The sequence below is a fragment of the Apostichopus japonicus genome, chromosome 11, assembly GCF_037975245.1.
Source record: "Apostichopus japonicus isolate 1M-3 chromosome 11, ASM3797524v1, whole genome shotgun sequence".
Lineage (NCBI taxonomy): Eukaryota > Metazoa > Echinodermata > Holothuroidea > Aspidochirotida > Stichopodidae > Apostichopus > Apostichopus japonicus.
In genome coordinates this window covers 19,880,937-19,903,492 of record NC_092571.1, presented here as the reverse complement: position 1 = coordinate 19,903,492, position 22,556 = coordinate 19,880,937, and the positions used below count along the sequence as shown (strand labels likewise).

The 22,556-nt window shown below is 37.0% G+C and overlaps 1 protein-coding gene across 7 annotated transcripts in view; it reads left to right on the top strand.

Annotated features, from left to right (window-relative positions):
* LOC139975865 (MORN repeat-containing protein 1-like) overlaps positions 1-22,556 on the top strand; it is a 39,317-nt gene that overhangs the window by 6,966 nt on the left and 9,795 nt on the right. For 2 of the 7 annotated variants that reach the window (XR_011795933.1, XR_011795934.1), the window contains exons 6-12: positions 1,473-1,569; positions 6,732-6,960; positions 10,129-10,304; positions 12,398-12,553; positions 15,364-15,494; positions 16,541-16,673; positions 22,089-22,242. Coding sequence is in view for 5 of the 7 variants with exons in the window: in XM_071984126.1 (XP_071840227.1) it covers positions 1,473-1,569; positions 6,732-6,960; positions 10,129-10,304; positions 12,398-12,553; positions 15,364-15,494; positions 22,089-22,311 (1,012 nt within the window). In the remaining 2 variants the exon portion in view is untranslated. Of the gene's footprint in view, positions 1-1,472; positions 1,570-6,731; positions 6,961-10,128; positions 10,305-12,397; positions 12,554-15,363; positions 15,495-16,540; positions 16,674-22,088; positions 22,312-22,556 lie in introns of all 7 variants that reach the window. The other 5 variants (XM_071984129.1, XM_071984127.1, XM_071984130.1 and 2 more) reach the window with 3 other exon arrangements.

The window sequence follows — 22,556 nt, the reverse complement described above, 5'->3', positions numbered from 1 at the left end:
ATCACCCCCTTCAGTCTTTGAGCTACTGGTAAAGTGTTTATTCATGATGTTTTAATTCTTAAAGTAAACTCAAAAATTACAAAAACAATATTTCCTGTTAGGTACTGAAATATGAAATTTCAACCACAGATTAACTCACTTATTTGTGAGAGTTTAAACTGTTGTCATGAATGATTTGTCAGAAAGGAAGGACTCATTGTCTGAAGAAACATTTGATTTTGTCCAAGTTTGAATGGATATCAAGCCCATACTGGTAGCAGCTCTAGGTAGGTACTGTGTTGTAGTATCGTTACATTTCAATCAGACAGGCCTAAATGAAATAAACTCCCTCAAAGACCTTGCCTCTTGGAGACAATCCAAACCTCTGTCATTCACTTGTTTTATTTATGATGCAAGAGGTTTGGGTGTACATCATCTTTCAACTCAACTGCCCTAATCATTCACCCGTGCCAGTGTTGCAAAATGCATTTCCTAAATTACCATCAAAGTTGAAGTAGTATAAAGTCAGAAAACATTTCTAACAGTTTTGGAACTTCTTCTCACTATTTTGTTCCTCTACATGTGGCCTTAAGCTCTACATATGGCTGTATCATTAATGTTAGCAACTTATTTCTATTAGACACTTACTTTGTTGGTGTAATTCAAATTCTTTGTCTGTTTCATGTTTTATTGCTGAGTTTGCTTTAAGTTGTAGTTTCATTTGAAATGTTTGCTAATTTAAAATGTACTCTGAATTTCAAGGTTTCATTTCAACTTCATGAATATTTCACACACACAAGAAAAAACAGAAAGATATTTTTTGGCTCAGTTGACATTATAATGTCATTCTCTCCATTGTTTTCAAATACATTGTTAAAATTTCACCAAACTTGAAATTATTGTTAATCAGGAAACAGTAATTTGACACTTTTTAGAATTACTTGGATACAGTAAGAAATTATGGTCATGTGACTACCTAGGCACATTTACATGACCACATATCTCTGCTCTGATTGGGTATTAAATATGCAAGTTTTTGAAGTGTCACAGTATACCCTCTGTGTAAGCTGATTTGAATTTGTGAATAAAAGAGATAAGTATCAACTGCCACAGTTTACTTTACCTCCTCACCTGCCTCAACACAATGTCAGCACACTTGCTCTTCCATTTCTGGAGTAAGGCAGTAACCCTCTTAGGTCTGCACACCCTTATCTACTGATCACCCTCTGGCTCAACAACCCTCCTTTTTCTGCCATACAAAAATACACCAGCAATCATTTAAGAGCAAAAACACTCATCAATTTCTCAGCTGTACCATCACCTACATATGCGACTACCTTTACTTTACTACTTGTTAGACTTTAAAAGTTGTCAGTATGATTTTTTGTCTTTTTTAATTAGTTCTCTTTGTTTTGTCCTTTAGAATGTAAAGTATCTGAACATTTGTATGCATCCATTATCACTTCTCCCTGTGAAATTCATTCCCATTTCAGGGCCAATGGAGGAATGACTATTACAATGGTGCGGGTACCTTTATCCATTGCTCTGGAATGACCTACGATGGTATGTGGATCAATGGCCGACCAGCAGGTATGTGTGCATTTGTTTTTCTATCTGACCGAGGACTTGAACAAAAGAATTCCAGGTCCTCTGTTGTGATTTCTAAAGAATCACCACGTCCTCGGAAGAATTCTGTTGTATGGGGTATTGTTAAGGTTAGGGTACGTGAATTTGAACAATGGAAAATACAATGGAGTCCTTGGTCTGAATGTAATACAAACATGTGTGTGTGGGTGTGTGTGAGATATATTTCATGAAGAGTTACAAGATCTGGCATCATCGCCCCCATCATGACCTCTACTCAGAATTATCATTTCACATGACGAGAGATTCCGACCTTCCACTACCACCCTGCCAGTTTGTAAACATTCAACAAAGATTTTAATAAAATAAAACTGTTAGCAAACTGCTTATCCACTAGAGAGCCTGTGTAAGAGAATGTGTAAGTGGGTCTGATGTTTCGATCCTAGCAGGATCTTCTTCAGAGGCCAAATGACAAGTAACAGTAACAGAAGGTACAAAAACAAGCACAGAGTACAGACAGATTAATGAGTATGGTGAACACAAAGAGACAGATGTAAGGGGATTAGTAGACAAGGGATGGAGAGAAAAAAAAAGAAGTCAAAGATAACAGATGTAGGTAATAGAAACTTGAATATTATCACTGTGGGACAGTAGAATGGAATAAAGTTGTCCACGTTCTTTTTGTGAAAAACAGTCATCAGATTTCCCAAATTGTAGCCTGCAACTCTAATTTCCACACAGAACACCAGAGAATAGTTTATCCAGTATTACAAACTGCTATACTACTGTAGATGGTCAAATCACTATACAAGATGGTCAAATCGCTATACTAGATGGTCAAATCGATATACGAAGTGCAAAGATGTCTAGTAGTTCTTGGACAGAGTAAACATAGTATTTTGTAAGAGACTTCAAACCTGCTACATGAAATTTGAATGCTAAATTATGTCCCTACCACCTCATACTGCAGCCACTAAATGCATCAGTGACCAATAAAAGAGTTACTTGTTGTTGGTGGAGAAGGCGGGGGGGGGGGGTTAGGGGGATGGATGGGGCAGATGGGTGGCTTGAAAAACTAGAAGCCATCGTCTGTAGCCAAGGATATAATGTCAGAGATGAGACAGCATCTGCCTTTGCCATGTGGCATATAAAAAGATTATTTATATCAACGTTGAGAAATATAACTCTTTCATGTGAAGCAAACTCCAGGACTGCTAAACTATAACCTGCATAGGACTTCACACTTTACAATGTCCTTAATTTTAAAGGTAATGAGAACACTCACTAGCCAGCTATGTTTGTGTTCTCCCCTTTTCAAATTCCATGGTAACGTTGGTCTTGCCCTCAACTTTTCAAATTCACATCCTAAATCACGAATTGGAGGCAGCAAAATATTCTAATACTTCTATTTTAGCATTTGCCATCTCATTATTTCATTATTTGCAATGTAACGTTGAGAAATGCTGATGCTGAACCCCGAGGGGCCATTTAAGCACTGATCCATGTATCTCACCCCCCTTCTTGAGCACCCATATACATTAGCCGCTGTAACCAAAGTTTCCCTTGGGAAAAATGAGTTTGCTCTTTGGGGGCCAATCGCAAGATATGAAAATTTATGTCAGCTTTTTAAAAAATATATTTCAAAATGGGGAAATAATGAGGGGGAATAGATTGCCACTATAGACTTATTGTCACCACTGGAGAGGCTGGTTTTGCTGTTGAAATGTTCAAGATAAAACCAAAGCTTTTGCCAAAGGTTTGGCAGATCAAACAAGGTATATCTGTCTTCTTATAAACACCTTCCAGCCTCTCTGGAGAGTAAGCAACGAGCTACGTTTAACAGTCTACTGTGACACGCAACGGCATGGATGGGATGGAAGGATTAATACCTCATAATCACTCTCGTTAAAAACTAAAAAAAACATTCACGAGGATCAGTTTCATCCTTGAGTTTGAACTTTGGCCGGTCATCAGGATTATTTAACCACGAAATATTTGCAATTTCACGCTTGGATGGTATTTTTGTCATCAGAAACATTTAGAACGGAAAGGAAAAAGTTCAAGCGCGTCCTTGTAGACGGTTGATGAAGGGAAAAGTTGTTAATTTGAGGAGAACCATTTACTGGATTGATATTCCTTGCAAGCATGACATTTCTCACATTTGAGAAGGATGGAAGTCTTTTGTTTTGTAAAAGTTATTTGAAGAAAAAATAATACTTTTAAGGGGTTCATTACAAGGGAATGATCTCTTAAGAAAAATAGACTTTTGGAGCCAGAATTATTACATTACACATTTATATTCCAGTCTAAAGTAGCCAAAAGAATATACCATAACTAGATACACTTGAATCAAAAGTTCAAAGGAGCTTCGTTAACTCTGAGTTTTCATCCATGGAACGCCAGGATCATTGATTCACAAATATTCCAAACAGTTATGATATTACAGTTTTATTGACATATTCTTTACCATTTCCCCCCCCCCCTTTGATAGCAAGAATTTTCTTAACAGTGTAAAGGATTTTAATTAACCAGAAAATGAAATCTCTTTGTGACTCTTGATCTCAATACCAGGAATTTATGATGAAAACTAAAAAAAACTAAGAATTGAGGAGATTTTGATTGAAAAGGCAAACATTCATCAGGGATATCAGTAAAGGCCTAGATTTAAAGGAATAACTTGGAAGCAGGCATATTGAACACTTACATGGAAAAATATTAAACAAAATAAGTTCGCACTGTTGGTTGAAGACCCCCCATCTGAATATCCTATTCCTACCATGAGATATCATTGATAGAATACAACCTATCTTGACTGGCAAAAGCCTCAATTCTTCCCTCAGAGCATTGTGGTCAAGTGGTTGAGGCAGTGGACTTGAAATCTGAGGTTTGCAGGTTCGAGTCCTGGCCCCAGATCATAACAGTTGTGTCCTTGGGCAAGGCACTTTATCTACATTGCCTCTCTACACCCTGCAGGTGTATAAATGGGGACCTGTGAGATAAACTGTCAGCTGGGCGCTGTTTAGCTGCTGCCGTGTGGATGGATTGTCTCTATGTTTGACAGGTTATTGTTGACCAGGGTGTAATATTGTGATGCACCATGAGCTCTCCATGATTGGTGGATATGTCTGCGCTTTATAAATCCTCATTATTCCCTGGAATGGATCACAGTGGGGGCTCTGTGATGTCATAACGGCAAACCTTTAAAATCTTGTCTTCCATATTATTATCTTCTTGTTGATTGATTCTTGAAACCTGATGTATATATCTGAAATATTTGCATAGCTTCTAAGGTCTTCATAGTATTAAAGCATTTCAACAAAAAGCAACAATTTTGTAGAAATATTATTATATTCATACACTGTGATGAGGTGATATATATGCTGTATTATCAAGAAAAAACAAAAAGAAAATATTAGCAGCTAAGGGGGCAATCCAGATGTATCACACAGTTCAAATATAAATCAATAAGGATTATTGATTATTAATATAAAGGGTAAGCAAGATTTTGAATAAGAGCTACGTTGCTGACGTCAAAGACCAGTTACTGTCACGCTTTCTTGGAGTAAGGGAACATTGACAGCTAAGGGAGCATTCCAGATGTACCACACAGTTCAAATATTTATTAATAAGGATTATTGATTATTAATATAAATGGTAAGTAAAGCTTTATGAATGAGATCTACCCTGATGACGTCACAGACCAGCTACTGTCACACTTTTCTCGGAGTAAGGGACTGTTTGGTGAGCCAAAATAACTCACATTCGATCAACCATATCTTGAGTTAGGGATAAAAGATAAAATTGGAATGGGGTTGTCAACAAAAGATGTGGAATATAGTTCTCCTTGAAGCAAATGTTTGATTTGTCTGCCACCAGAATGTATCCCTTTAAACTACTTTGATTTTCATTAAGCAGGAATAAAAAAAAGAGCATTGCCAAAAATTGTCATTTCTATCAGTTGGGGCCTCCCAGAAATCTTTGGACAAATGTGTGAAGAATCCAGGAAATTTGCCAATATTGCATAACATAAATACCCATGAGATTGTCTGCTAATGGAGAAATGTTAGAGGTTTGAAAGGAAACCTGGTCTTATTAATTGTATGTTTACTCAGAAATGGCATCTAAGGAATAACTTTCAAATTCCCAAATCTAGTAGCCAATATCAGGATTTTTTTCAAGAATTTTGATCAGGAAATTTTTTATATCAGGAATATTGGAAATTTTATTTCAGAATGGCTGTGTTCGAGACAAATTCATCTTTTTTCCTTCTCTGATTTATTTTGTTTTCATTTGATTCCCAATCGGTTAAGGACAATAAATGAGATAATAAGATGAATTTAAATTTGTACATCCTGGAACGGTTGTAATTTCTTAAATGGTAGAGTGTTTTCTGTACACATACATAATGTGATACTATTTACTGATTTATTCATGAATTCATGAATGAAATAACATGTTTCAGTTCTCATTCAAATTCGATCTTTGAAATATTTTGATACAATTTTACAGAAATCTTATCGGGAACTATCTCTAACAATTTCAATCCGTGTGATAAAAAAGCATTTTATGGTATTACTGATTGTATTATGTCATTTACCTCATAGACATAGGAGGGGGAAGGGTGGGGTGGGGGAAGGGTAGTAGAGGTTGCAGGATTATGTTTCATCCCCCTCACTCTTTTAATGAACATGCAGTCCATGGCAGTTCTAAACCATTGATTTTAGTAAGGCATCTAATTTTAGATTTTTTTCTCTCAAAACTTCAACAAAGAAGTCAAAATTTTGTCATGGAAAGTCAACATTTTGATGAAACCCTGAATTTGGTACACTTTAGGAAAAGTAGCAAGTTTGACATAAAATAGTCAAACTTCCAATGTCTCATCTGGGCCATCGTAGCATCTACATAGCAAACATTCTTCTTGTGAAGACCCCACCAACATTCTGCCCCCTTACTTTTTGATATCTTCCTATGCCATTGTAAACATGTGGTGTATATGTTACAATCTCTCATGAGGTGATTTCATACAAATTTAGAATGAACCAAACAAATGAGCCAATAATTGAGACAAGAGTATAACATTGCATTGTATGCATATATTGTACGTTGTTTCCTTTCTGTTAACTTTTCCTTTTTTTTCTGTTTTTATTGTTGTTTTCTTCCTCTAAAAGTGGAAGCAGCAAAAATAGTGCTTACAAACCCAGAATGTCAAGAAATCACCCAAGATGCAAACTTCACGATCACTGTCGAAATACAAACAGAAGACGACGAGCTGGTGACAGACGAAGAGGGCCGTGAACTCCACATCTCGGCTGGGTTTAGACACCAGGTACCAAACCAGGGGTCCCCGCTGCTAGATCTAATCGAAGACATGGAGGAAACACCTGTATCGACACCATAGTAAGTCTACCCCCCTTCAGTCTAATCATGTGATATGTTAAAGTTAAAGTTGAAGGTTTACAGTCTTGTATGAGGCTATGGCCTCCTCACACGACTTTACAACTTAACCCTTGGTCATTGGTAACTTGTCACACCCACACACCAAAGTGTGCACAATTCAATCAATCTCTCCTGGGGCACCACAGTACACCACAACCACGTGTCCCCCTGGAGACTTCCCATAGGGTGCAGCCACAAACCGGCGCACGCAACTATATTTACAAGTTACCTCGCAGGTCCCCATTTATACACCTGGGGGAAGAGAGGCAATGGAGATAAAGCGCCTTGCCCAAGGACACAACGCAATGATCTGGCCGGGGCTCGAACCTGTAATCCTTAGATCACAAGTCCACTGCCTTAACCATTTGACCACATCGCCCTCCCCTCCCCCCTCCCCTATGTCATAGGACCTGTGGTGGTATATGCTTGACCCATGCATGTCATGTCATACTGTATACACGACAAAGATGAAACAGACACCCCCCCCCCCCCACTCATGTCATCAGCAGTAGGTCGACTTGAGTGACGGACTTGTGTAAATGATGTCAATAATTACCGATTTAGGGTTAGGGAATCAGTGTTACGTTTCTAGCGAGTGGTCGGGATCCTCAAATGTGTGAATCATATATCAGAATAAATAAAATAAAGAAAAGTAAATCAAAAACTAATAGCTCTGCCCTTAGTCATAGTCAGAAACTTATTTCAAATTAAGGCTGTGGTGAAAAAGTTGGAGGCAATGCAGAGGAGTGTTTGAAAATAAGCCTGCCGAATTGCCGGGAACCATGCTATCAGAATTGAAATAACATACAGGCCGAACCTCCACTAGGGTCTCTTGAAAAGGTTGTTGAGAGGATCCATGTTGGCTGCATAACAGGGTAAAATTCACTGTAAAACAATCCCAGACAGTCTTAAGATAAATTCTCAAGGGTCGCTACGACTACTTACGGAATCATCGTTGGGGACTTACGGCAAAATCTTGTCATATTAGCCCTTCCTTCAATCAGTCATTCTCTCATCGAAGCGTCCTAAAGAGGACAGAAAATCTATACGAACCTACTGTAGGTGTTGTTTGTGCAGTTCAAGACCTCATTAGAGTACTGCGAAGTTAGAGGAACATAAGTGGGGGTTAGTGAAAATAAAATTGATATGAATTTTATGATGCCAGTGAGTACCCCTTCTGTTTCAGTCGTTGACAACATCTCGCTGATCCATTTACATGCTTCTTGGAATGATAGATTTACATTTAAAATTTCCATTTTCATCAGTTTGATGATTTTGACGTTTTTGCTTTTTTTTTGGGGGGGGGGAGGAGTAGGAGGGAGATAATTTGTATTTTAGTAGGAAACAGTTTTGATTGCATTCTTCAATTTGTGTTGATGGTAGATGAGGTTTAATCAGTGACCTTCCATCCCCTTTCACCCTGCCCTGTTTCTCTATGTCATCTTAAAAGTATGTTATTAATAAAAATCCATAGGCCCTAAATTGGTCCTCTTTACATCTTATTCTTGAGTTTTCAAAATTACCACAGTGTGGATGCTTTCAAAAGTCATCTTTCACAAGATCTTTCATGTCGGTTTGGTCTAGAGTTAGAAAATATTTCCCGACCTTTTTCAAGCTTTCTCTAGAGAAACCTCTTTGCTTCGAAACGTGAATTTATATTTTCATTTTTAAATTATTTGAACGTGACATGATCCACTTACAGTTCATAGAGTTATTGAGAAAGGAAATGGAAATTTATGTTGATAGTAATTATTCCACCGTGGAAACTGGAAACTACCAAACTATATTTCATGATCAACTAATCAAGCACAAAATATCATCCAAAATGTTGCTATGTCTCATCCCTGCTCTATTTTTTCCCCCCACTTTTTTGATGGATGAAAGGTTGAAGATAATGAAGTATTTTCATTGAAATGTATGCTGAATGTATGATAACATTTTTGCTGCAGCTATGATGTCGTCAAGTTTTGCAGATACTGAATATTCATTGATCTAAGTAGCTTCAAGATATGTAATGAACTATGCAAAATTCCAATGAATATGGAATGTATACTTGGCCTACACTTTGCTGTAGCTGTGTTTTAATCAACTATGAACTCACTGAATATTCATTTGGGGATGAAATGTTCAAGGTAATAGATTATGCTGAGATGAATCGTGAGATGTATCATTATGCTATTTTTGTAGCTATGATATCATTAACTATCCATTCACTGAATATTCATTTATGAATGAAAAGTTCAAGTTTCTTGAGCATGTACATGGAGATGCATACTGAGTATATGGTTACAATTTTCTTGCAGCTACTGTATAATGTAATCAACTATCCAATCACTGAATATTCATTTCTGAATGAAAAGTTCCAGTTTCTTGATCATGTACATGGAGATACATACTGAGTCCATGGTTGTATTTTCTTGCAGCTATGATGTCACCAACTATCCAATCACTGAATATTAATTCATGAATGAAAAGTTAAAGTTTCTTGAGCATGTACATGGAGATGCATACTGAGTATATGGTTACAATTTTCTTGCAGCTACTGTATAATGTAATCAACTATCCAATCACTGAATATTAATTCATGAATGAAAAGTTAAAGTTTCTTGAGCATGTACATGGAGATGCATACTGAGTCTATGGTTATATTTTCTTGCAGCTATAATGTCATCAACTATCCAATCACTGAATATTCATATTTAATGGATGAAAAGTTCAAGTTTCTTGATCATGTTCATTGTGGTAAATATTGAGTCTATGGTTGTATTTTCTTGCAGCTAATAATGCCATCAACTATCCATTAACTGAATAATACTTTATGGATGAAAAGTTCAAGTTTCTTGATCATGTACATGGAGGAGTTACATACTGAGTCCATGGTTGTATTTTCTTGCAGCTATGATGTCATCAACTATCCAATCACTGAATATTAATTCATGAATGAAAAGTTAAAGTTTCTTGAGCATGTACATGGAGATGCATACTGAGTCTATGGTTATATTTTCTTGCATCTATGATGTCATCAACTATCCATTCACTGAATATTCATATTTTATGGATGAAAAGTTCAAGTTTCTTGATCATGTACATGGAGATGCATTCTGAGTCTATGGTTATATTTTCATGCAGCTATGATGTCATCAACTATCCAATCACTGAATATTCATTTATGGAGGAAAGGTTAAAGTTAATGGATGACTTTGGTCTGATGGTACCACCTTCAACCGGGTACAGTGAAGCAGGAACCAGTCCTAACCCTTCAGCAGCTCCCTCCATTAGAGGCGAATCACCAAGTCGACTGGAGGGTAAGTGTTGACTCTTAAACAGGGTTCTTTATCCCTCTGTCTTAGAAAGATACATATATTTATTTGTGTAAGATAGGGTCAAAGCAGCTGAGGAATGTCATTTCTAAAATGATACAATCCTGACGAAGTTTGCATTAGATCCACTCATTTATGACTCATGTCACCAGTACGTTGTTCCAGATGAATTACCCGAGCCTTATTCTCAACTGTAGTAAAAGATGTGTAAGCCTGATCTTAATGTTAATTACATGCAGGGAAAATATCTGATGGTAGTAGTCCGGCAGTCAAAGACGACCAAATTTCTAGTCAGACAACCAGTTCAGTCGTGGAGGTGGTCCACGGGAGGACCAGTACATCAAATTCAGATTTCACGGAATTAATTAATTAATTAATTACTCTCCAATATGTAACATGATAAATTGATATCACCAATCAAACCTAGTGTTCTATGCACCAACCTACACATCTCTACAGTGTGTATATTGGTGATTGTTATTTTGCTGCTACATTTCTTCGGATAAACAGATTAATTTCCCGACAACCAGTATGAGGAAAAAAAAAGACCTTTAGATTTGCCCTGGCAATATTTGTTTACCGATGAGGTTTCAGAGTAAAGCTTTTTAGATATATACTGCCATGCACTAACACTCTCATAATAGTCAAACATGCAGTGCAGACCAACGTGCATACTTGTGTTTAAACAAGCTCCACGTTTCACGAAAGCCGCCCGAATGTTGCGTTCGTTCTTCTCTTCCAAATCATCTCAAGAAATGTAATAACTTGCTGGAGAAACGCAAAACATGGAACGCTATATATTTGGTTCCACAATTGTACTCTTGCGCTCTCCAGTTGCACGTTTGATGTTCATTGCAAATGTCTCCTCCATCTCGACACGTTCCAGGTAATACAAGTTATTCCTGTGAGGGTAACGGTCTGTATTTTAATGAGAGCACAAAGGGAAGGGGATGTAATTGGAACTTTGTAATTCCTTGGTGTTATGTATTAAATTTTCACTCGCGGTTGATGGTTGTCTCTCTCTTTCGGTTATAAATCATTCGTAAAATGTGCCATGCGTGTGAAACAATTTCGGGAAAGGGAAGTGAGAATTTCAGAATTCTATTCTTCCTCATGAATGTTGTCTGCATTACCAAGGATATGTTCAAAAGGATGAATAATAGATATATATATATATGGCAGATATAGGATAAAGAAAAGTTAGCCCCTGCTTACTAAAACCCAGCTCAACACCTTGTTAATAGTTACAGATACATTTGATGCAAGATGTGTTTTAAATTAAAGACATTAAAGACATGAATTTAAAGAAATGTTGTATTTTAATGAATTTATACATTATAAGGCAGAAGTGATGGTATTTTCTATTCAGTTATCTCAATCATTGTATGTTTGCTATTCTACTTTCATGAAGTATTGTAATTTGTAAAAAGAATTTATACATTATAGAATTTATACGTTATGAGGCAGAAGTGATGGTATTTTCTATTCAGTTATCTCAATCATTGCACTCACCAAAAGAATGTGAATTAACAAGAACTAAAAAATCGTCCAGTTTTGATTCCAAAAGATTTATTGCCAAAACACTTTATCTACTGTTAATCACATCTGTGCAAAGAGTCAACCAGAACTGGTCTAAACACTTGACATTTTCCTTATCATTACTTGAAATGAAATGTAATTAAAATCATTATAGGATTAAGGCATTGAACATATATAACATCAGCTATGTATAAAAATCAGTGTATAGATGTTAGCTTAAATGTCTTGTTGCGTATTTCTGCTCTATATCAAATACTATTCACTTTAAGCATCTCATTGCATGTGGTTGGCAACTTTTGGAAACCAACCAACTAAATAGGCTATAGGTCAAAGTAGGTCAAACACCCTCCTTGTTCACCAAACTTAAAGTGAATGAGCAAGTAGGGAATGTTTCTCATTTGGTATTCAAAGTTTCGCCTTTGTTTCAAGTTATCTACTAACTGTTACTGGCAGTTAACTGTAACCCAATTGTTCACGGCAAACTAAGTCAACTCTGCTGTAAAAAACGGGTCTGGTTTCTTTCACTTTCTGTCGTACAGAATCTATCGTTAACCTAGAGACGGACAAGACAGAGGCTCCACCGAAGGAGAACACATCGCCACAGGAAGCATCTTCCAAGCCTACCATAGAGGAGACGGTTGAACCAGAAGGCATAGACGTAGTTACTAGGTCTATTGATCCACCACAGGAGATAAGTAAGTGACTCAAAGCTGCAATGTCTGTTGAATTTGACAACAGTCCTTTGGTTTAATACTCGGCTCCTTCAAGTCAAGATGAGCTACTTTTAGTAAAATGCAACTTCTAATAAGCCCATCAAAATCTCAAGAGATTGAATGAAAGTTGTCCATCAAAATCTCAAGATATTAAATGAAATGAGTCCATCAAAAATCTCAAGATATTAAATGAAATTAGTCAGAAATTGTTAAAGTTTTCCTGCAAGTAAAGCTTTGAAGACTTGATTTAGTTTGTGGGATGCAAAACTTGAGGTGTATTGGATTGAACGTCTAATAACTAGCAACAACCACTTACATATCTTAATTAGCTTGAGTGATGTTGAATTATTTCTGTGAATGTTGCACACACAGTCACAGCGATGTACACACAAACCAAACACTAAATACAGCTTCAAATAGGTGACCTTTTGCAGAATTTTTAGTCTAAATATGTATCATGTTTCAAGAAAATAGAAAATTTGTTTGCTATTAATGTGTGTCTATACTTATATTGGGTTTCCAAGTTATTTATCTTTCATCTGGACCTGAGATGTCCATCGCTGCCATGTGCACTGTGTTGTAGCTGCGTGTATTGACTGTACACTAGTGTCTAATTACCGACGGTAGCAAGGTGTGTGTGTATTTTCTGGGATCGATGGTGGTGTCTAACACTTCTGTTACACCTCATTCGAAACTAGGTCAGATTACCGAAATCAGACATTTCTTTGTGCGCGAGTCTTTACTCCCTTTAAGGGTTAAATAGATGAATGGTGTTCTACTCCTCTTTGCAAGCCTAAATGTTAATCCACTGTCATATGATTTCTGCTAACTCAACCAAACCTTGTTCTATTGGCTTCATATGGACTAATGTGCACAGCACTCTTGGATGACATTGGATATCATTTGGTTTTGACAAATTTGTAATTTAAAAAGATTAGCCTAGTTTGGATATCAGAAATTGGACTGAAGTTGTTCATATCATCATAGCTATTGAAGGTAGTCTCCCACTAGTTCAAGTTTCAAGTTTATTAAAATCCAGTATAAATACATGAAAGTACATATTTATAAATAGGATATGAAAAACAGTTAAGAGTTATAAAACTTAAAATAGCATGTTCTTTATGTACAAATAATAAATCAAAAGTTAATAAATGAATTAAAGCAGGTTTTGTGGAACAACAACACCCTGAATAAATATGGCAGCCCTATAAAGAAAGAATTGAAACATAACTAGTCCAACTGATACACTACAGTGCTATTTGATTAAAAAGCCGTCGAGATCATCACAAATATTTAATAAAAAACCAACTCAAGAAGTTGCTTTTTAGTCATTTGTTTCCCTTCAACAGGTAATATGCTGGCAGCCAACTGTGTGAGCTACCCCTGGGCTGTCTGCGATGCTTTCAGCAGCATCTAATTAGCTCTAGTTTCCTCTAGTTACCTAGTAGATGTAGCTTATTAATAGTTGTTGAAAGAACCAGACCTAAGTTTTGTGAAGAGTTGAATGTCTGTTCTAGTTCTCAATTTATTGAGCCTCATGATGAAATAAAATTTCATCAAAAAGTAGAGACTACAATTAAAAGTAGATAATGGTATAGAATTCATACCATTTTTTTTTTTTTCTTTTTAAATTTTGCAATTTCAAACCAAATAATGAGGAGTGAAAACCAGACATATATCTGAAGATGAAAGCTTTGAATTACGAAAAAAGAACCAGCGGCTAAACAAAGTGAAACTGCGCAGTAATTTAACTTAGCGTTAAAATAAACAATGAACAACTATTTGCGAAAAGGGTTCTTTGTATTTGCCAGCTGAGTTTACCAAGCAGCTATAGCTGGCCACTTAAATGCATAACTGCAAAAATACACTCGTACTTGGTCACACCGTCTTTTTCTTTAAATTAAAAAAAAAATAACGATAAATGAATAAATTTAAAAAAATAATACATGGAACAGTTTGCCAACATTCAAAACAAATACAGATACTTTACTGTTTTTATTTTTTCTTGCTTATGTCCCCTTTTTTTTGTGCTTTCTGTCTGATGAAACCTAGCCTATCTTGTTGAAACTATGAATTTTAGATTTAAATTGGTTTACCTGTACTCATTGTATTAGGCATTCAAGACACCTTTTTAAAGTGAAATTTTTTTAGAAGGATATCATGTTCCCTATGAATTAAACAAAATTTAGAAATAAATAAAGATATGCACAGCTTTTCAGCTCAGGCTAATTGAGTAATGCAGAACAGATTAAAATATTGCAGAACAAGGTAAAAGGTGGCGCTCTCTCAGAAACACTTCCTCCAATCCTGAGTATGTTTATGGAATGTGAAACATTAGGTGATAAAACTAACTGTCTTGGAAGAAGAACCTCTGAGAACTGTCGAAAATTGCAAAAATATAGCACAGTGTCAGCTCGTGTAAGAAAGCATTTTGATTTTGAGTTTTGTACCAGTGAATATTGACATGTTTGTTTGACCGTCTGCCAATCTTTTGGGCTGTCTGTCTAACTATAATTGGGTTTTACTCTAATCATTTGAGGTGTGGCCTCAAAAGTTCTTGAGATTATTTCCATTAGCGAGACACATTTTCACATGACCAAGTGCTTGGTCAATGCGTTTGGTGACAATGCTGCTTATGGTTTCAAATTAGAAACTGTTTCATTGAGTGTTGTTTTCTACAGTGCTCTGAAATTTAAAGATGTGGTAGGACACATATGAAGTCAAATTGTGGAAAGGGGGGAAAATTCATCTGTAAGATGTAACTTCTTCTTTTTTTCACTGTTAACGGATAGGTAATGACGTTGGTGAAGGCAATACAGAGGCGGAGGTCAAAGGTCAGGGAGAGGAGAGAGATATGAGTGAATCACCTGTGCCACCTCCTGTCTCCGATAAAAGAAGCCAGTCGGGAAAAGTGGAATTTGAAGTAAGTAATACCATGAACTAATGAGGGAAATACAACCATGCACCTCTACTGTACCTGTCACAGAGATGAATAGGTGGTATTACTCCTCCAAATATCAGGAGGAACAATGAGGATATGACCAGGGGCGAGTTGTGTCCATTATTTAGTTCTTTAATGACATGATCTGTAAAGACATTCAAATTTGAGAGAGTTCCTAGACTAAGCGAAGATAATTAACGTGTTTCAACTTTAGTTATGTTGTGAATAATGGAATTATGCAGGCAACTTTAGAAACAGGGTTTTCCAGTGATGATGTAACCAAGCCAGGTGTAATTTTTCCTGATAAATTGAATCTCTGTTAGTAGCCAAAACATCAGTAAATAAGATTTAAAGGAATAAAGGTAACCAGGTAGACTGCAGAAGAGGAATGCTTTAGAAACAGGGTTTTCCAGTGATGATGTAACCAAGCCAGGTGTAATTTTTCCTGATAAATTGAATCTCTGTTAGTAGCCAAAACATCAGTAAATAAGATTTAAAGGAATAAAGGTAACCAGGTAGACTGCAGAAGAGGAATGCTTTTGAAGTTGCAGCTACATTACAATAAAGAACTTATTTCTTGAAATAACAGTCTTTTTCTGAAGAAAATATGTTTGTGTCAAATTATTATCTCTCATTGTGTAATACTGCAAGACAGTAATATTCTGGTTTGATATGATCAATCAATTGCTGAATATGGTTTCCTATTGTTAAGATACCACTACACTACAAATTTCAATTTTCTAACTTAAAAGGGGGGGGGGTAGGGGGGTGTTAACAGTCGATCCTAAGGAGGCTCTGGAAGCATAGGATATTGAAATGCAGTTTTGCATTAAATTAATTTAATCAATGAACAAGAGAGCTGGAATGGGTGAATGGTGACAGGGATGTAGTTCAGCTGTTGATATCTGTTACATTGTGAGGTGGGTGGGGGGGGGCGGGGCATACTAAAACAAGTGGTTCAAGAAAACTTTCAACAAAACGTTTAAAATCACAGAGTTCAATTATCGTCCCTTTGCATTAATTTTCAGAACCTAATATTACCAGGTGTTCCTCCTACGGGAGAGACCCCTGCCCCGGTGTCCCCCCTTGCAACTCCCCTTCCCACCAGTGCTAAAAGCACCAAGGGGAAGGCCAGGGGGGGCAAGTCAAGGGGAGGTAAAGGTAAAGCTACATTTGCTGGTCTTTTAGAATTTTTGTTGCATTGTACTTCAGCATCGTTCCTGTGCAATCATTAATATCTAATTTGCATGTTAAAATATCAAGCTCATGCATGTCTCTATAGCCCCAATGTATGGCATTTCAACTCCTTATTTAGTACCAAGGCCATTACCTTTATTTGCAAGCAGTATTAGGTTTGGAATATCATGCAGGGTTTCTCTAATCTTTCCTGATAAACTCTCCAAAATGTTAAGGCATCCATCCTCTACCACAAAGTTATGAAGAACTTCAGTCCCCCCCCCCAATTTTTTTGTCTGTTGTCATACATGTGTTTGGCTGTTTCTTTCTCTTTCGATTCCTATTGGAGGCATAAGGAATCTATGCGCTGCTATGATGTTTTTGGTGATTACAGTGTGGTCAAAGTCAATTGTATGGCAAGGAATCACAAAGCTGACTAGCTTTCTGGTGTGTTTTTTTTTTTTGTAGATTTAGGTAGGAACAGATATTTTATTCTCAGTGATTTCTTAGAAGGGCAGAGGGACTTTGTGATATTAAGTGTGTGTTATGCAGGGTTCTTAGTTGATGTTTTGTATTTCTTGCCCATTTTCAGTTTACCTTCATAGTTCATTTATGTTCTTCCCTTTCACCTTTTGATGTTAGTTTTGCTAGCTTTAAACTGCATCTGTCTTTGTTTAAAGTTTGAGTTGTTAATTTCGTGATTTATTGTCAGCTTAGATGTTCCTCTAATCATACCAATTGTTCTTGTAATACATAATGGAGAGGCTCATCTTGTTGTAGTTCTCCAAGTAAAACAACTTTTAGAATTTGATCATATAAGAAGAATCACAAGGTGTAAAAGTTTTCTCTGGTGAGGGAGACAAGTTTTATATCAAAAGTAGTTACAGAATCTGGTACACAGGTAAAATAAAACACTATAGGCCACTCTGAACAGGGAGTAGTTACAAGAAGAACCATGGTCGGAATGAAAACTTCTGATCGAGCCGTGCAAGGCCCGGCTCCTGCAAGTTAGTTACAAGAAGAGAAACAAAGTCTCTATATAAAGACCTTCTAAATAGATGATAACTGCAGGTCAACATCTGAAGTCTGTGTGTGACACAATAACTCAAAAAGCACATCTTGTTGAAATTCGTACAACAAAAATGTATGATAGATTACAACACTTACATCGGATACTACAGCTTAAACATGCCAGCAAATCTGTAAAGTTTTTAATACACAACTGTACCAAACAACTTCCAAAATTACCCACCATTTCCTCCTTTTTCCTATGCCTAGCCTACCGTAGGAGTCGACAACAATGTGATTTATTCATTAATATTTTGAGGTTATATTGCCATTTATTGAAATGTCCAAACAAAGACTGAGATCCCTGGTGATATCTCACATAACCTCAAAGTCCTGGTCTTTGTTAATTCTTTACTTTGTTACACCGTCGTGGCCTAAGTATGACATGGTCTCTATAAGAAAGGGTGTTTGTCTAGCCCTAGGCTGGTTTTGAAAATGTGTAACATCCAAGCTGTGAGTTCTACAGTATTTGCTTTGTCAGGGGGAAAAGCTAACACACTATGGGAAAGCAACTGTTTACTCTTGTGTTACGGAACGACTGCAGGGGTAAACATACTTTTATTCTCAAGAATGCTTTAGAAGTTCCTACTCATATGAACTTGAGAGCCCAGAATGGATAATATGTAAATAATACAATATACCCATACAGTTTCTAGTACTATGTGTGTTTGTACTATTAAGTGTAGCTAAACAGGGACCAGAATCACCTGCAATTGGTATTCCTACCAAATACCAAAAATGCATTTCAAAAGCGCCCTACTAGTGAACACAGTGCTTTACAAGACAAAATAAATAATGAAATACACAATACAAAAACAAGAACATAAATACACTACGACATGGAGAAAATATACACACATAATATGAACTAAAATTATGTATGATCAACCAAAAAGTTGAGTTTCAAGGTGGGACTTTAAGATTTGAATGGATTTGGTTTCCCTGACGTTTCATGGGAGATCATTCCATGAGCGTGTTTCAGCTATAAGGAAAGTTTGATCACCGGTTACAGTTCGCAATGACAGTTCGTTTCTGTGGAATATTGAGAAGTTATTTGTCATTCAAGGATTGAGTAGAGTAAGTTGATGTTGCCAGAATAATGAGTTCTGAGAGATAATCTGAAGCCAGAGAGTATAAGCACTTGTATACACATAGACGAGGATTTTGAAATTAATACGAGTCCTTATTGGAAGCCAATTATGATTTTTTTATTTTTTTTATTTGTATATTATTGTCCTGCTCAGTGCAGAAACACTGCTTTCCAGAGGAGCCCTCAAAACAAAACACATATGCAATATTATGCAGTAGAAAAATGGTAAACATCCAAAAGCACAAATAGGACGGCAAAGAGATAGACAACAAATATCAGACATCTAAACAAAATATGTGAGTTTTCATATTGCGTTTCAAAATATTAACATTTGGCAAGCATCTTAAATTTGGGGGAAGACTGTCCCACGACCTACCTCCAGAAAATTTAAAGGACCTTTCACCATTCCCAGATCTAACAGGAGCGAGTAAAACATTATTAGAGCAGCTAGATCTAGTTCTGCACTAATGGCTATGGAGACATTGCAATGACACACTACTGGGATGGTCTCGTCCAACTAAGTATATTAGTCAAGCAGCTCTGTGTGCAGTCTTTGAATTCGTGTAAGATAGTGTTTAGTGGCTCCCAATAGCAATGCATCACCATAGTCTATTCCTTGATACTTTAAGGGACTGGATGGCCAGTTTGCAGCTTGATTCATCCTTCAAACTGCGTATGTGAGTCAAATTTGCGCAGATGGAACTAACACACTATAACAGTGTTAGTAGATCTCTGATCAGTCACATTATTCCAACATTCCTGAGTGATGTTGTTGGTGCTACAGTATTTGAGCATCACCCACTTCAAGTGTAACACAGCTGCAAGGAGAAACAGATCTCGATAAGCCAGGGCTAGAAAATTCAGTTTATTATTAAGTTGCAAGTTGTTGAGTATCTTACAGTTTTTAATTTGTTTGCCATACACGATTGTAGTGTGCAAAGAGCATCATCATATGTACCAGCAGTATTAAGATCAAACATCACATACATTTGAGTATCATCAGCATAGATACTGTATGGTAGCCGATGTTATTGATGAGCAGTATCTTGCAGACAGGATGCGTATAAATGCTGTACCCATGCCGTCCCATAATCAATCCTTGTGGGAAGCCATAGTCCATAGCATGGGGCATGATGTGATGCAGGAGATGCTCACCCTGTCTCTCCGATGATGAAGGTAGCTGTTAAACCAATGTAGTGCTATGTCTGAGACATGAAAATGTGGATGCAGGCGGTTAAGAATTTATATTGAATCGTCTATAGTGCCAAATACTGTGCTGAAGGCAAGCACAACTAGAAGATTAGCCTGTTGCTTGTCAGTGGCAGATATGAAATCATACATGTAGAAGAGCTGATTCGGTAGAGTGGAAAGGCTTACAATCACACTGATATTTTTCAGTCAAGTTATTCCTATACAGGTGCTCAGTTATGCAATCTGCAGCAGCCATTTCAATAACCTTGGCAAGAATCTTAATGTTTCACACCGGCCTGTAGCTATCGAGACTGTTTTCATCCAGTGTCTTATGTGCAATATATTTCTCTCAGGTGGACAAATACATGTTAGTAGTTTAAAAATAAGCACATGGTTCTTGCAGTACATAGCAAGAATTTCCATCCATTAATCATGTAGGTCCTTAAGAAGTCATTAATTTTTGTTGTTGATAGAAGCAGTTTTCCAAGTCTCTGACAGTCTTGGAATTTTTGTAACAAATTCCCAAAGTATGTATTTGGAATCGTGCATCCTGTTGCTTGAGGTGCACCGATAGTCACATGGCTACAGGTTAGAAAAATGAGCAAAGAATGTGGTTTATGAAGCAAGTTGTGACATTCAATTTCATTGAACACTATTTAGTTGCTTCTCTAATAATACTGGACATTACTACAATTATATCTAGTAAACCCCTCATGTCTTAAAACTGGTTTAGATCAGCAGTTCTCAAAAGTTGGCTTGTGGGCCAAGTCTGGCCAGCAAAAGGTTTCAATCCCAGCCACTGAATAAAATGGGCCCCAATGTTGCACTTTATACAGTAGCATTTATCTGGGCCCTTGAGTCTGTATGCTGGCTGTATCACCCTACCAACCTATGCTTCACATTGCTCAGTCTAAGAAGAAAATGAGATAATGTTGCTGTGGTCTCTGTGTTTCCTCTGCTCCAACTGATTTTTTTTCTCTGGTCCTGGTAGAAAATTAATCTTGAATACCTGGTATGAATCATCAAACTTGACCACTAGAAAGCTTTGTTTCAATATTTTTGATCAGTTTGATGGTGTTTCGATAAGTAGGCCTACTAAAGACGAATGTATTTACTTCGTTCCTCGCTTACCTGTCTCCCCACAACCTATGCACCTCATTCTACCGCGCCTAGAATGTCCTGGTAACCTTTTAACACTGTGCACCCTCTGTGACCCGGCTTCACGGGTCACCAACCTTCCTTCTAAAGACGAATGTATCTACTGTCCTATTAGCCAAAGTGATGTATTGGTCTCCAAGAGTTATAATTGATATTTTCTTTACCAGCTCAAATATAAAGTACCTTGCCTTGCCTAGTAGGAAGGAAGGTTAATGACCTGGTTACCTGCTTATGAATGTCAGGTTTATCCTGACTCTGATATCCAAATTATGAACTGCTGTGAGAGGGTTTTTCCCTGAGGACTGATCTCACAGGTGCAATCTTTCAATCAAAGTTAACTTAGTTGGGTGTGTAAGAGAGATGTTGTAAGACACCCTCCTCTAACTAAGAAAACTATACTGCTTATTATTGAAGTATAAAAGGTGCATTGCAAGGCTACCTCATCACAATAACAAAGTAAATTGGCATTTATGAGGTAAGAAAGTGGTACTATTAGGCTAAATCATCAAAGTAACAAAGTAAATTGGCATTCATGCGGTTTGGAATAGGTATTATGAAGGTACCTCATCAAACTAAGAAAGTAAATTTTCATTTATGAGGTTTTCATTTATGAGGTTCGGAAGTGGTATTATGAAGCTATCTCATCAAACTAACAAAGTAAATTGGCATTCATGAGGTGTGACATGGAAATAATGGGACAACCTTATCAAAACAACAGCAACATTTTTTCTTTTATTGTAACAAAATAATGGAGTTACAAATAGCCCTTTTACTCTGACTTGAATGGTTGTTTTGGGTTGGTGAATATCTTGCAACTTCATACCACCAAAAGGGATAAGAAATCCACAAGTCTGTATAGTTTTTGATCACTTTCTTGGCCTACCACCTTTCAGGATATCAGCCTACCGCCTCCACCCCCAGGGTATCGCCCCTTCTCTGTCCTGGATATTAATCTGGAGGAGGAGGCTAAGGCTAAAGTACGGAACTCCAAAACAGGAGCTCTCGCCCAGCAGTTGAAAATTGGTGCCAAAATGGGGAAGAACATAGGTGAAGTATTTGAGGGATTGTCAGAGGAGAGTGACAAAGAATTTGGCTTACTGTGTCTAACACCGGATGGTTTGTGGTGTTTACTAATCGTTAACTTCATTTAACACGTCGCATAGCTTTAGCGTGTCCACATTAACACAACCTTTTAAATCATTAACACCATCATATTGATTTCTAGTGGTTAGATTCATATTAGTGAGGTTCATTACACCATGTCATACTGATTAGGGTACAGTACCTCACATCATGCTATTCAGGCCATATAGTTGAGGTACAATGCTCCATATTATACAGTTTGGGAACAGTGCCTCAGA